The sequence below is a fragment of the Mustelus asterias genome, unplaced genomic scaffold (genome assembly GCF_964213995.1).
Source record: "Mustelus asterias unplaced genomic scaffold, sMusAst1.hap1.1 HAP1_SCAFFOLD_2148, whole genome shotgun sequence".
Taxonomy (NCBI): Eukaryota; Metazoa; Chordata; class Chondrichthyes; order Carcharhiniformes; family Triakidae; genus Mustelus; species Mustelus asterias.
The window spans coordinates 29,188-45,327 of NW_027592093.1; the positions used below are offsets into that span (position 1 = coordinate 29,188).

General features: G+C 45.8%; 1 protein-coding gene across 3 annotated transcripts; it reads right to left on the reverse strand.

Moving 5' to 3' along the window:
- Nucleotides 1-1,460: 1,460 nt before the first annotated feature.
- LOC144489401 (protein EOLA1) lies at nucleotides 1,461-15,867 on the reverse strand. 3 transcript variants are annotated; one of them, XM_078207237.1, is made up of 4 exons: nucleotides 15,695-15,832; nucleotides 6,740-7,039; nucleotides 5,827-5,894; nucleotides 2,838-2,958 (listed from the first exon to the last, which is right to left on the reverse strand). In XM_078207237.1, exons 2-4 carry the CDS (start codon nucleotides 6,990-6,992, stop codon nucleotides 2,899-2,901), a joined length of 381 nt encoding a protein of 126 aa, XP_078063363.1. In that variant the 5' UTR covers nucleotides 6,993-7,039; nucleotides 15,695-15,832; the 3' UTR covers nucleotides 2,838-2,898. The 3 variants fall into 3 exon arrangements, with proteins under 3 accessions (XP_078063360.1, XP_078063361.1, XP_078063363.1); XM_078207234.1 differs by lacking the exon at nucleotides 5,827-5,894 and having other exon boundaries at nucleotides 1,461-2,958; nucleotides 15,695-15,867; XM_078207235.1 differs by lacking the exon at nucleotides 5,827-5,894 and having other exon boundaries at nucleotides 1,461-2,958; nucleotides 15,825-15,857.
- Nucleotides 15,868-16,140: the final 273 nt, after the last annotated feature.

The window sequence follows — 16,140 nt, forward strand, 5'->3', positions numbered from 1 at the left end:
GCACTCGAGGGATGTCAAGGCCTTAAACAGGGCACAGAGAAGATTGAGTGGAACGGTGTCAGCGATACAGGAGTTCAGTCATGCACAGAAACTGGAGAAGCTGGGACTGTTCTCCATGGAGCAGAGAGGTTGAAGTATAATTTGACAGAGGTGTCCAAAATCGTGAAGGGATTTAATAAGAATGAATAAGGAGAAATGGCTTTCAGTGACCAAAGAAGGCAGATTTAAGATAATTGGCAAAAGAAGAGGGTACGCGAGGAAAATATTTTCTACACCATGAGTGTTGATGATCCGGAATGTTCTGTCTGAAAGGGTGGTGGAGGCAAATTCAGTTGTAACTTTCAAAAGTGATTGGCTATCTACTTGAATTGGAAAAACGTGGAGGGGTGCGGACAAAGAGCAGGGTATGGGACCAATTGGATTGTTCTTTCAAAGAGCAGAGGGCTGACTGGCCTCTTTCTGTGCTATATCAATCTACGATTGGCAAAAATCAATTGTCCTCTTTGGAATACGTTCCGCATATAATCCCTAACCTTGTCCAAGGCTGCCATTATTTTAAAATATAATTATCATGTATTCCCTTTGTCTTAATGTCCAGTGACTGTAAGTTGGACTGTTTGAGCCTACCTTCATGGTTTAGTTCACTATAACCATGGAGCCTTCCTGTTCACTCCTCTCTCAACCCTTTCCAATGCATCGATAATCCTTTTTAAGGTAGGGTGACCAAAACTGAACATGATAGCCTAGAATGTGAAATTGATCTGTACAATGCCAGTATGTGTTCTGGTTTGTAATGCTCTGTCTTCCTGGTGAGCAATAAGCTTAGAATCATAGAAATCCTACAGTGCAGAAAGAGGCCATCTGGCCCATCGAGTCTGCACCGACCACAATGCCACCCAGGCCCTACCCCCATATCCCTACATATTTACCCACTAATCCCTCTAACCTACGCATCTCAGGCCACTAAGGGGCAATTTTAGCATGGCCAATCAACCTAACCCACACATCTTTGGACTGGGAGGAAACCGGAGCACCTGGAGGAAACCCACGCAGACACGAGGAGAATGTGTAAACTCCACACAGACAGTGACCCAAGCCAGGAATCGAACCCAGGTCCCTGGAGCTGTGAAGCAGCAGTGCTAACCACTGTGCTACCGTGCCGCCCAGGATTGAACTTCCTGCTAATTACTTCACATTGATGAGATGCTTCCAGGGTTTGATCAACGATCATGTTCACTCGTTCAGAGCCTCAGACTGTCACACCTGATACAGCCCTGTGCTTGACTTGTCCCCGATCCTACTACTATCATTCCAGATTTATGGAATTCAACCGCTTGCCTTTAATTTTAAACTACACTTGATAGGTGCCCCTTGATGTGGAGATGCCAGCGTTGGACTGGGGTGGGTACAGTAAGAAGTCTCACAACACCAGGTTAAAGTCCAACAGGTTTATTTGGTATCACAAGCTTTCGGAGCGCTGCCCCTTCATCAGGTGCCCCTTCAAAAACCAGGATGCACTCTTTACAAAATACTGCGGATGCTGGGAATCAGAAAGGAAAACAGAAAATGCTGGATAAACCCATCAGGTCTGGGCAGCATCTGTGGAGAGAAAGACTGAGTTAACGTTTCCAGTCCGTATAACCCTACGACAGAGCTGAAAAGTTTATTTATTAATGTCACAAGTAGGCTTACATTAACACTGCAATGAAGTTACTGTGAAAATCCCCTCATCACCACACTCCGGCGCCTGTTTGGGATACACTGAGGGGGAGTTTAGCACGGCCAATGCACCTAACCAGCACGTCTTTCAGACTGTGGGAGGCAAGTGGAGCACCTGGAAGAAACCCATGTAGTCACGGGGAGAACATGCAGATTCCGCACAGACAGAAGCATAGAAAGGTTTCGATAGTCGGGGGGGGGGGGCGGGGGGGGGGGGGGTGGGGAGGTTGGAGTAATGCAGGGATTAACAAAGGTCTCCTGGACATAAAACAAAGGGGGTGTTATTGGTGCCATTAAGGACTAAAGAATATTAATAGCGGCAAAAGGTAAGATAGCAGATTAAATAGGAGAACAGAATTCAGTGGGAGCAAAACAGAACACTCTTAACCAGAATGATTTCACCTCTGGATTCCATAAGAAAACCTCTTAATTTCACCGTTTATAATTTGTTATCTTTGAAAAAGAAGAATATTTGGTGGACTGTCCCTCTTTAAGAAAGGGAGTTGGTGGTGGTGGGGGGGGGGCGGGGGGTTGGATTTAGTCCGATCTGGAATCCCATATACTGGATGGAGACGAGGCCCCTGTCAATTTACTTTTGACCGTTTACCTGGGGTCCAGTTCTGGTCCATCCCCAAGTGAACTTGTCTCCAGTATGAATGACACCAGTCACAGTAAGATCCCATCTGTCAGCGCTCAGACGTTGATCAATAATCTTGTACAATGAGCAACTGTTTTAAAAAGTAACCAAATAAAGTACAACAAATGATAACTGAAGCTGTAACATATACAAGGAAACATAATTCGGGGGGGTTGGGAGGGGAAATTTTGAGCTCCACAATTTATTGTTCCAGATACCAAAAAGCAGCAAAACACAACAAAGCAACATTACAAAAAAAACTAGGGAATCCAAAGGAATATTTTCCAGGAATCTGGGTCAGCAAGCAGTGACTTTTCCCAGTTTCCCATTTCACTATATTTCTGCGCGCTCTTCCCAGCAATCAGACGGTTTTAAGCTTGTTGCCGGGGGTCATCAAGGTATCAGTTCATCAGGAATATCGACCGTCCAGACGTCCTTGTGTCCTCGCGCTGGGATTGGCTCAAGTAGCCATCGGGGATTGGATAAATTGGTGAGATATTTGTGCTCCAGCCCTCGCAGGACAGCTCGTTTCTCCAACATCCTCATTTCCTCCAAGGCCGAGTCACTCGGGCATTGCCAGGTGTCTCCAACATCAACCAAGCCTGTGGTGCACACAGAGAGGAGTTTTACTTTGGACAATGGCAAAGACAGTGTGATGTGTTCATCCTCATCCTGAATCTCACCGTTTACGATGAGGGTCTGCAGGGGAGGAGGCATCGTGAACAAGGAAGGACCACTTCCTTAAGCTGTCACATTCTTCATATCAGCATTAAATGTCGAGGCTTTTTATGATGCAACCCTCACACAGAAACTAAGGAAATTTGGCAAGTCAGCTACGACTCTCACCAACTTTTACAGGTGCACCATAGAATGCATTCTTTCTGCTTGTATCACAGCTTGGTATGGGCTCCTGCTCTGCCCAAGACCGCAAGGAACTACAAAAGGTCATGAATGTAGCCCAATCCATCACACAAACCAGCCTCCCATCCATTGACTCTGTCTACACTTCCCGCTGCCTTGGCAAAGCAGCCAGCATAATTAAGGACCCCACGCACCCCGGACATTCTCTCTTCCACCTTCTTCCGTCGGGAAAAAGATACAAAAGTCTGAGATCACGTACCAACCGACTCAAGAACAGCTTCTTCCCTGCTGCTGTCAGACTTTTGAATGGACCTACCTCGCATTAAGTTGATCTTTCTCTACACCCTAGCTATGACTGTAACACTACATTCTGCACTCTCTCGTTGCCTTCTCTATGAATGGTATGCTTGTCTGTATCGCGTGCAAGAAACAATACTTTTCACTGTATACTAATACATGTGACAATAATAAATCAAATCAAATCAAAAAACAATGCTTTCCCTATATAGCTCAACTGTACTCCGAATAGAGAAGTGCAGATGGTTTAAATTGGTGATTGCTATAAAAATAATCACGTGGATTTGTCTAACCCACTGTCAATTCAGGGCAAAGTGAAGAGGAGGGTGCAGAAAAGGCCAGAGGCAGAATAATGAGGAGTCTGGGGAGGGTTGAAGGTTGTTACAGAGGCAGGGAGAGGCAAAACCATGAAGGGGCTTCAACACAATGATGGGAATTTTTAATTGGAGGCTTGGGGGACTGAAGCCCCCATAGTAAAGTTAGCGCAACAGCGATGGGTGGCTGGGATTCGACATGACGGGGACCACACAGCAGGCAGAGCTTTTGGAAGCGTGCTGAAGTTTACAAAGACTGGAGGGAAGGATGCTGGCGGGAGGAACATTCACTCTGGAGGTGGCATCTACACGGGAAAAGCCAAATATTGAAACCCTGGAATGCTGGAAGACCTCAGCTGAGATAGGAATGGAGTGGCCTCGGCATTCCCGAGTCTCTTTGATGAGGTATCGAGAATGGAAGGCTGCTAATAAACGCAGAACAGAGCTGTAGCAAAAATCTCTCTCGCAGAAATGTGAATAGGAAGAAAATACTAGGTGACCCATCCACCCTTGGGCATCTTTCTAATTACTAACAAAATGCTATATTATAAGGCCATAAGATATAGGAGCAGAATTAGGTCATTTGGCCCATCGAGTCTGCTCCACCGTTCGATCATGGCTGCTATGTTTCGCAATGATGTGGAGATGCTGGCGTTGGACTGGGGTAAGCACAGTAAGAAGCATAAGTTGATCTTTCTCTACACACTGCCCCTTCAGGGGCACTGCTCTGAAAGCTTGTGGCTTGTGCTACCAAATAAACCTGTTGGACTTTAACCTGGTGTTGTGAGACTTCTTACTATGTTTCTCAACCCCATTCTCCCGCCTTTTCTCTGTAACCTTTGACCCCCTTGCCAATTAAAAACCTATCTATCTCTTAAATGACCTGGCCAGTCTTCTGTGGCAATGAATTCCATAGATCCACCACCCTCTGGCTGAAGAAATTCCTCCTCATCTCGGTTCTAAAGGTCATCCCTTTACTCTGAGGCTGTGCCCTCGGATCCGAGTCTCTCCCACTAATGGAAACATCTTCCCCACGTCCACTCTATCCAGGCCTTTCAGTATTCTGTAAGTTTCAATGGGATCCCCCGTCATCCTTCTAAACTCCATTGAGTACAGACAGACCCAGAGTCCTCAAACACTCCTCATATGTCAAGCTGTCTTTATCATCATTTTACTGTGCACAAATTAGCTGCTGTGTTTCTTACGTTACAACATTTCAGAAGTACTTCATAGGTTGGTTGTTTGATATTGGGAAAGGAACAGTGTAAATGCCTCTCTTTTTCTCTTAGCCTCATAGCACGGAGGCATAGTGGTTAGCGCTGCTGCCTCACTGCGCCAGGGACCCGGGTTCAATTCCGTGTCTGCGTGGGTTTCCTCAAGGTTCTCTGGTGTCCTCCCACACTCCAAAGATGTGCGGGTTAGGTTGATTGATTGTCACAGAATTATCATAGAATCCTACAGTACAGAAGGAGGCCATTTGGTCCATCAAGCCCTATTCCCACAACCCCATGCCTTTTACCCTGCTAATCCCCCTGACGCTAATGGACAATTTAGCATGGCCAATCAACCTAACCTGCACATCTTTGGACAGTGGGAGGAAACTGGAGCACCCGGAGGAAACCCATGCAGACACGGGGAGAATGTGCAAACTCCACACAGATTGGCCATGCTAAATTGACCCTAGTGTCAGGGGGATTAGCAGGATAAATGTGTGGGGTTACGGGAATAGGGCCTGGGTGGGATATGGTCGGTATGGACTTGATGGCCCGAATGGCCTCCTTCTGTACTGTAGGAATTCTATGATTCTCATGTCCGATGAGCAATGTGCAGCCGTTGACAAAAAGACAGGTGATAGTTGGTACAACGAGAAGTCACGGAGAACAATTTGAAAAGGTAATGAAGCACTAACATTATTTATGATAGTTCAAACTCACATGCCTTGATTTAGATGGAGCAAGGTTTTAGTGTTATATCCGACTTAGCGAGCGGTGTACTCACTGTTTGTGAGAAGAATATTTCTTCCCAATAGAGAAAATGCTGGAAAATCTCAGCAGGTCTGGCAGCATCTGTAAGGAGAGAAAACAGCTGACGTTTCGAGTCCAGACGACCCTTTGTCAAAGCTAAAAGGCACAGAAAGTGGGAGATATTTATACTGCAGGGTGAGGGAATGAAAGATGAGTCATAGCCACAAAAACAAGGGGGCAGGCTGCTAATGGCAGCCCATAGAGAGAGTGATGTGGAGATGCCGGCGTTGGACTGGGGTGAACACAGTAAGAAGTCTCACAACACCAGGTTAAAGCCCAACAGGTTTATTTGGAATCACAAGCTTTCGGAGCGCTGCTCGTTCATCAGGTGAGTGGCTCCCCAAATAAACCTGTTGGACTTTAACCTGGTGTTGTGAGACTCCTTACCATAGAGAGAATAGAAGTTGTGAATGGCCAGACGGCAGACAAGCTGAAATCAGAGGGTAAGCTGTGACAGGTGAAGATGGGTGGGAGAGAGGTAAAATTGAGAAAAAGGGGGGAAAAGGGAAGCAGGAGGAGGAAAGAAGGTAAGAAAAGGGGGAAAGTGGGGGGGAAGAAAAATGAAGAAAGAAAACAAAGAAATAAAAGGCAAAAAACAGTTCAAAATTAAATGAAATGAAAACAAAGGGGTCGAGGTGGGGTCGAGCTTATCATCTGAAGTTGTTGAATTCGATGTAGAGACCGGAAGCCTGCAACGTGCCTAGCCAGAAGGTGAGATCTGTTCCTCCATCTTCACCTCCTTCTCCCACCTCAGCTGTGAGTGCCAGAGGACTGGTGTGTCAGATGAGAAAGTGGGTGTTGAGTTTGGAGCCCTGCTGCAGGCTCCCATTTGCACAACTGATCCAAAATCTCAAGATGAAGCAGAGCTGGGGCAGCTCTGATCTTACCTACAATCACTCCTCTGCCAAACCTCTCCCCTTCGTCCAGCAGGCTCTGTATCTGGGACTGGCTCATTCCCAGTGTGTGGGCGAGGATGTCCCTCCATCCCAAGTCCTCCCAGTCCTTGTGGGCGATGTGAATGGCCAGGGTGCAATCCTGCAGGTCAGCCAGCAGAGGTCTCCAGCGGGTCTCCAATGTCTTGACACTGTTCAGTATCAGGCCGGCGAATGGCTGGCGGAATGAGAGGCAGCCAACTCTCATTGGACCACTCGTTAACCCCTTAAAGTAAACCTATTTCCGATCCAAACCTGCAAGAAAAAGATACACAAATATCACTCTTGGCCACGCATGCTGCTGAGCCAAATCCTTAAATAAAAAGAAAATTCACCCTCTTTTGTTACTTTTTCAGATTTGAGATATGTGTCTATTTCTTTAATTAATGACATCAATTTATTTTGGACTCTAAATAGCAGTTAGTGGAGTCTGGTTTTAAGATGCAATTTGTATTACACGGCACAGTGGTTAGCACTGCTGCCTCACAGCGCCAGGAACCCGGGTTCAATTCCGGTCTCGGGTCACTTTCTGTGCACTGTCTGCACATTCTCCCCGTGTCTGCGTGGGTTTCCTAAGGGTGCTCCAGTTTCCTCCTGCAAAGATGTGCAGATTAGGCGGATTGGCCATGCTAAATTGCCCCTTAGTGTCCTAAGATGTGTAGGTTAGATGGATTAGCCACGGGAAATGTGTGAGGTTACAGGGATAAGGTAGGGGGAGAGGACCTGGGTGAGGTGCAGACTCGATGGGCTGAATGGCCTCTTCTGCACTGTAAGGATTCTATGATTCCAATTATAAGCGGAGGTCAGCTCTGTGTCCCAGTTTCTATTTATCCTTTCAATGCATTCACATTCTCTGTAACTAGGACCAGAGGGATCCATCTCAGAATAAAGGGGCACCAGTTTAAGACTGCGATGAGGAGGAATTTCTTCTCTCAGAGGGTTGTGAATCTGTGGAACTCCTTGCCACAGAGAGCTGTGGGGGGGGCAAAATCCTCGTGTACATTGAACGCTGGGATAGATTTTTGATCAGTAAGGGAATCAAACGTTACAAGGAAGGGGCAGAAAAATGGATGTGAGGAATGTCGGATCAGCCGTGATCCCATTGAATGGTGGAACAGGCTCGAGGGGCCGAATGGCCTAATATTCCTATTTCTTATGGTCTTAACTTACTAATAAATTAATAGCTCATTTACAACAATCTGAGGTCCCTGTCTGCTTCAAGAAGACGACCATCATCCCGGTACCTGAGAAAAACCAAGCAGTGTGCCTTAATGACTATCGGTCGGTGGCTCTGACGTCCATCATTATGAAGTGCTTCGAAAGGCTAATCATGGCATGAATCAAATCCAGCCTCCCAGACTACCTGGATCCACTACAGTTTGCCTACCGCCACAACAGGTCCACAGCAGACACCATCTCCCTGGCCCTGCACTTAACCCTGGAACACCTAGATAACAAGGACACCTATGTCAGACTCCTATTTATTGACTACAGCTCAGCCTTCAACACCATTATTCCCAAGAAACTCATCTCCAAACTCCATGGCCTCCCTCTGCGACTGGAACTTCCTAACTCACAGACCACAATCAGTAAGGATAGGCAATAATACCTCCTCCACGATCATCCTCAACACCGGTGCCCCACAAGGCTGTGCTCTCAGCCCCCTACTATACTCCTGATACACCTATGACTGTGTGGCCAAATTCCCCTCCAATGTGATTTTCAAGTTTGCTGACGACACCACGGTAGTGGGTCGGATCTCAAACAATGACAAGACAGAGTACAGGAATGAGATAGAGAATCTGGTGAACTGGTGCGGCAACAATAATCTCTCCCTCAAAGTCAACAAAATGAAGGAGATTGTCATTGACTTCAGGAAGTGTAAAGGAGAACATACCCCTGTCTACGTCAATGGGGACAAAGTAGAAAGGGTTGAGGCTTCAAGTTTTTAGGTGTCCAGATCACCAACAACCTGTCCTGGTCCCCCCCATGCCGACACTATAATTAAGAAAGCCCACCAACGCCTCTTCTTTCTCAGAAGACAAAAAGTCAGCTACAACTGTCACCAACTTTTACAGATGCACCATAGAAAGCATTCTCTCTGGTTGTATCACAGCTTGCTGTGGCTCCTTCTCTGCCCAAGACCGCAAGGAAAGGTTGTGAATGTAGCCCAGTCCATCACGCAAACCAGCCTCCCATCCACTGACACTGACTACATTTCCCGCTGCCTCGGCAAAGCATTAAGGATCCCACGTATTCCAGACATTCTCTCTTCCACCTTCTTCCTTCGGGAAAAAGATACAAAAGTCTGAGGTCACGTATCAACTGACTCAAGAACAGCTTCTTCCCTGCTGCTGTCAGACTTTTGAATGGACTTACCTCGCATTAAGTTGATCTTTCTCTACACCCTAGCTATGGCTGTAACACTACATTCTGCACTCTCTCGTTTCCTTCTCTATGAACGGTATGCTTTGTCTGTATAGCGTGCAAGAAACAATACTTTTCACTGTATACTAATACATGTGACAATAATAAATCAAATCAAATCTAATCAAAGTAAGAAGTCTCACAACACTAGGTTAAAGTCCAATAGGTTTGTTTGGAATCATGAGCTTTCAGAGCGCTGCTCCTTCATCAACTGAGTGATGAAGACTCACCTGATGAAGGAGCAGCGCTCTGAAAGCTCGTGATTCCAAATTCACCTGTTGGACTTTAACCTGGTGTTGTGAGACTTCTTACTGTGCCCTCCCCAGTCCAACACCGGCATCTCCACATCATTAATAAAAGTCATTGGGTGGGCAACTGTCTGACTGATCTGCAATAGATCAAACAAACTCAAGACTGAGTAAAGATTGTACCGCAGGTTTTGAGTTGTCCTGAAGATAATGTACCAGGTTGTACAATCACCAATTCCCCAAACACCCAAATCCAATCGTTCGCGAGACTCTGTCCCCAGAGAGATTCACAGCTGTCCATTTCACTCACAGCCATTCGCAAGCTATTCGCCCGGAAAATTCTATCCCGCTTAGTGGGAAGAATGAGAGAGGATCGATGTTAAATAGGGGCTGCAAGAACTGAGGGGCTTAGGATATTTGTGCGTAAATCTTCGAAGGTGGTAGGACAGAAATGAAGGGGGTTTGTCTTATGGGGAAAGGTTGAGCAAGTTGGACCTATATTCAAAGAACAAAGAAAATTACAGCACAGGTACAGGCCCTTCAGCCCTCTAAGCCTGCACCGACCATGCTTCCCGACTGAACTAAAACCCCCTACCCTTCCGGACACCATATCCCTCCATTCTCATCCTATTCATGTATTTGTCAAGGCGCCCCTTAAAAGTCACTATTGTATCTGCTTCCACTACCTCCCCCGACAGCGAGTTCCAGGCATCCACCACCCTCTGTATAAAAAACTTGCCTCATACATCTCCTTTAAATCTTGCCCCTCGCACTTTAAACCTGTGCCCCCTAGTAATTGACTCTTCCACCCTGAGAAAAAGTTTCTGACTATCCACTCTGTCCATGCCTCTCATAATCTTGTAGAATTCAATCAGGTCGCCTCTCAACCTCTGTTATTCTAGTGAGAACAAATCAAGTTTCTCCACACTCTCCTCGTAGCTAATGCCCTCCATACCAGGCAACATCCTGGTAAATCTTTTCTGTACCCTCTCCAAAGCCTCCACATCCTTCTGGTAGGGTGGCGACCAGAATTGAACACTATATTCCAAGTGCGGCCTAACTGAGGTTCTATAAAGCTGCAACATGACTTGCCAATTTTTAAACTCAGTGCCCTGGCCAATGAGGGCAAGCATGCCGTATGCCTTCTTGACTATCTTCTCCGCCTGCGTTGCCACTTTCAGTAACCTGTGTACCTGTACACCCAGATCCCTCTGCCTATCAATACTCATTGGAGTTTAGGAGAATGAGAGGTGATCTTATGGAAACGTTCTGAGGGGCCTTGACAAGACTGATGCTGGGAGGATGTTTTCCCCTTGTGGGGGAATGTAAAACTGCGGGGCACAGTTTCAAAATAAAGGGCTTGCCATTTAAGATGGACATGAGGAGGCATATCTTTCCTCTCATAGGGTCTTGAGACTTTGGAATCTTTTCCCCCAGAGAGCAGTGGAGTCTGGGTCATTGAATATATCCAAGGCTAAATCAGACATATTTTGGATTGACAAGGGAGCCAGGGCTTATGGGGCACAGGCAAGAAATTGGCATGCAGGCCACAATCAGATCAGCCATGATCTCATTCAATGGCAGAACAGGCTCGATGGGCTAAATGGCTTACTTCTTTTTATTATGTTCTTATGATCTTAGGGCAGGTTAAAAAGGCAGTTAATAAAAGAATGATTCCAGGGATGAGGGATTACAAATTAAGCGGACCGACTGGTGTTGTTCCCTTTAAGAGCACAGAAAGCTAAGGGGAGATCTCATGGAATCATAGAATCTTACAGTGCAGTAGGAGGCCATTTGGCCCATCGAGTCTACACTGACCACTAGCCCACCTAAGCCCTATCCCCATGCATTTACCCCAGCTAATCCCACTGACACTGAGGGGCAATTTAGCATGGCCAAACCACCTAACCCGCATATCTTTTGGACTGTGGGAGGAAACCCACGCAGACACGGGGAGAACGTGCAGACTCTGCACAGACAGTGACCCGAGCTGGAAATTGAACCCGGGTCCCTGGCGCTGTGAGGCAGCAGTGCTAACCACTGTGCCACCGTGCTGTCCGCGAGATTTGTTACAGGTATTAAAAATCAGGAAGGTTTTGGCCGGAATAAAGAAGAACTATTTCCAATTCCTGAAGGGCCAGGAGGGCACAGAGTTAAGGTAATTGGCAAAAGAACCAGAGGCAACATGAGGAATTTTCCTTTATGCAACAAATAGTCAGGGTTCAGCCTGTTAGGGTGGTTAATACAGATCCAATCATAACACTCAGAGGCAATTGGTTAAATACTTGAAGGAGAGAAGGATTGCAGGGATAGAGAGAAAGAACATGGGAATGGAAGGAACTGGATTGTTCTTTGAAAGAGGCAGCATAAACTCAATGGGCCGAATGGGCACCGTCTGTGCTATTCAATAAGATGATTCCAGGAGTTGTTCCTGTTTTCTGAGATGGAGTCGTCTAATCCCATTTCCTGCTCTTGCCTCATACCTCTTAAGGTTTCTCTCAAAAAAAAATGTTTATCCAATTTGCTCTTGGCTGCCACACCTGATTCATATTCCATCGTCCAATAATCATTTTGTAGGTAAAATAAAACTTTGGGATTTCAGCATTAATCCTAAATTGATGCTGCCTTGTTTCCAGCTCAGCGGACAATCAAAATCCTCTTTTACTATTTGCCCTCCTAAACCTTTGTGGATTTTTCAAAGCTTCTATTAGCTAGATCTCCCTGAACCTTTTCCAATCTCATTACGATCAAATCCCAGTCATGTTCTCTGAGTAAACCTATCCTATTGTCATGGGTCTAATTTCTGTTCTATAATAATATGGTTAAAATTGCCCACAATATTCCTTCTAATTGCAACATAACCAGCGTCTCGTAAAGATTCACCACCCTTTCATTTCTCATATATAAACTCCAGGATATCATTTTACTTGTTTTAGGCTAAAGCATTTTTCTATTAGCAATCTTTCTGTTAAAGATTGTGTTGGTTCCTCAAATCTCTTTGCGATTTAGCTTCCTAAACATCTGTTTAAGTTCCATATCCTTTCCTTCCTTTCAAGATGTACTCAATGTGATCTATTTTGAGTGACATTTATCACCTATCTGTTCATTCTTCTCCACTGTGCAGTCTCCTGCAGTCTCTCACACTTCCATCCTCACAATTTAACACAGCTAAAGCTCCTACCCAACCCCACTCCTGTGTCGTTAGCAAATTGAGAAATTATTCTCTCACTGGGCATGTCCAAATTATTCTGTGCATGGCTCTAAGGGTGAACCTTGTAGAGAAAACTGCTACTGCAAGGTAGATTTAAAGGGATCAGGGATAGAGAAAGGGCTGTTCCAATTGGGGAGGACCATAAGATGCAGCCATTTGGCCCATCGATTCTGCTCCGCCATTCAATGAGGTAATGACTGATCTGGTATGATAATCATCATAGCATCCCTACAGTGCAGAAGGAGGCCATCTGGCCCATCGAGTCTGCACCGACCACAATCCCACCCAGGCCCCATCCCCACAACTACATTTTCCCACCTTAACTCATAAACCCTTGATTCCCCTACTTATTAAAAATCTGTCTATCTCAACCTTGAACATACTCAATGACCCAGCCTCTACAGCCCTCTGCGGTAAAGAATTCCACAGATGCACTCCCATCTGAGAGAAGAAATTCCTCCTCATCTCTGTTTTAAATGGGTGTCCCCTTACTCTGAGATTATGCCCTCCGGTCCTCGACTCTCCCACAAGGGGAAACAACCTCTTAGCACCTACCCTGTCAAGCCTCCTGAGAATCCGATATATCACAATAAGATCGCCTCTCATTCTTCTAAACGCCAATGAGCACAGGCCCAACCTACTCAATGTCTTCTCATAAGGAAATCCCTCCATACCCGGGATCAACCGAGTGAACCTTCTCTGGACTGCCTCCAATGCCAGTACATCTTTCATTAGATAAGGGAACCAAAACTGTTCACAGTATTCCAGGTGTGGTCTCACTAGTGCCGTGTATAGTTTAAGCAAGGATTCCCTATTTTTAGACTCCATTCCCTTTGAAATAAAGGCCAACATTCCACTGGCCTTCCTTATTACCTTCTGATCCTGCAGGGTAACTTGTGACTTAAGCACGAGACAAAATTTCAGAAAGATTTCTTAAAGGGTATCTCAGTCCAACTGGAGCAATCTCCCCAAGGCTCATAGGGATGTGGTGAAGTGACAGGGAAACATGAAGGGGAAGAAAGTGCGAGGTTCAAGCAGCTTCTGCCCACAGTGACAGAGAAACCTGACCGATGACCCTCTGTTTGATGGTGATTGTGATGTGGAGATGCTGGCGTTGGGCTGGGGTAAGCGTCTGATGGTGGTTGGGCATAGGGTGCACAGAGAAACATTACCACAAGCAAATCTATGGCACCATTCCATAATAGTCATGATGTGGAGATTTTGTCTGTTTGCACTGTTTGAGAGCACATTTCCACTCCATCTGACAAAGGAGCAGTGCTCCGAAAGCTTATGGTATTTGCTACCAAATAAACCTGTTGGACTTTAACCTGGTGTTGTGAGACTTCTTACCATTCCACAAGCCAGCATTACAGCGAAAAGACCTTGCAGATCTGTAGCACCTTTAACACAGTGAAACATTGCAAGGCACCTTACAAGAGCATCAGCAAAGAAAGTTTAATGCCAAACCACATGGAGAGGTTTTCGGGCCTCAAAGGAGAGAGAGAGAGAGAGGTGGAGAGGTTTAGAGAGGCAATTCTAGAGCTTAGGGTCTTGGTGGCTGAAGGCACCGCCATCAATGCTGGAGTCATTAAATCAGGAATGCACATTAAAAATGGAGGGATGCAGAGAGGCGGAGATAGTGAGGAAATGGTGACATCACTTAACCAGTAATCCAGAGGCCCCGAGTAAGGCCCTGGGGAAATGGGTTTGAATTCCAGTCTGGTGCAATTTAAATTCAGTTAATAAATCCAGAATCGAAAGGTTAGTCTCAGTAATGGTGACCATGACAACTAACATCAATAGTTGTAAAAACCCATCTGGTTCACTAATATCCTTTAGGGAAGGAAATCTGCCACCCTTACCTGGTCTGGCCTACGTGTGACTCCAGAGCCACAGCAATGTGGTTGACTCTGAAATGTCCAGACATGCCACTCATTTCAAGGGCAATTCAGGAACGGCAGCAATGCCCACAGCCCATGAAAGGACAATGAAAACAAAAGGCCTCGAGGGGGTTGGAGGGCGTTCCAGAGGGAGCAAAGAGGCGGCGATCCGAGCCAGAGTATTTTAAACTGGAAGCATTGTCTGCCTGCAAGCTGGTATCAGTCAGAGAGCAGAGGCCGATGGGTAAATGAGACTCGGTGTGAGTAAGGTTGCAGGCAGCAGAGTTTTGGAAGGCCTGAAGTTTACAAAGGATCTGAGATCAGTCAAGAGGGGTGGCACAGTGGTTAGCACTGCTGCCTCACAGCACCAGGGACCCAGGTTCAATTCTGGCCTGGGGTCACTGTCTGTGTGGAGTTTGCATTTTCTCCCTGTGACTGCGTGGGTTTCCTCCGGGTGCTCCGCTTTCCTCCCACACTCCAAAGCTGTGCAGGTTAGGTGGATTGGCCATGCTAAATTATCCCTTAGTGTCGAAAAATGTGTAGGTTAGGGAGATTAGCAGGATAAATGTGTGGGGGTTACATGCATAGGGCAGGGAATGGGCCAGGGTAAGATGCTCTGTCGGAGAGTCGGCACTGACTCGATGGGCCAAATGGCCTCCTTCTGCAGTGTAGGGATTCTATGATTTTAAGACTGCATCAGAATGGTCAAGCCTCAAGATAACAAAGAGATTTATCTCATGAAGTGAACAATTGGCCTTGCTAAATTGCCCCTTAGTGTTAGGGGGATTAGCAGGGTCAGTACGTGGGGTTAGAGGGATAGGGCCATAGGGTAGGATTGTTGTCAGTGCAGACTCGATGGGCTGAATGGCCTCCTTCAGCATCATAGGGATTCAACAATAAACAGAAATGATTATAATTCAGTTAAAAATTGCACATTTTCAATGAAATATTAAAAATGGCTTTAGAAAATTATTGTCGCTGAGTACATTTTCCCTGGATACAAGGAGGAATGGTTGAAGGTCCAGTCTAATTCCTGATCAATGCACATTATTGTGTGCAGACCACAAGCAGATTATGGGCAGTGGGATTATTTACAACAGACATTTAACAAGAAAGAAAAATCTTTAGTGAACTCCAGGCTGACCTTTCTCATGGAACCCTCGGGTCGCAGAGGGATCCTCTGTGTACTGACCACATTGAAGAACAGAATCACAGGTTAAAGTCTGACTGTACCCTACGTTAGAAATGAAGACAGGATCTATTCACACACATACATTATGACTGCAGCCTGCAAACTTGAACAGGAAGTGCCAGCCCAAACCAATTCATTTTGCTAACATCAATGTTTTACATACACAGGCCTAACCAATCAATGACAGAGGTTCATGGGCTATTGTTAGTGAAAAAGACAGTTATTTGGTGTGACAAAAGGCCATTTAGGCTTCTGCTCTCTCCTTTCACACAAACACAACCGGTTTAATGTGTTACAAATAATAGCAAAATACTGTGGATGCTGGAAATTTAAAATAAGAAGAGAAAGTTCTGGAAAAAGCAGGTCTGGCAGCGTCTGCAATCAGAGAAAGAGTTAAT

Excerpts from the sequence above, each read along its gene's own strand:
- LOC144489401 (XM_078207234.1), bottom strand. The coding sequence starts at position 6,992 with ATGAGAGTTGGCTGCCTCTCATTCCGCCAGCCATTCGCCGGCCTGATA. Across the intron at positions 2,959-6,739 it reads TGGCAGAGGAGTGATTGTAG|GCTTGGTTGATGTTGGAGAC; the intron begins GTAAGATCAGAG and ends TGTGCACCACAG.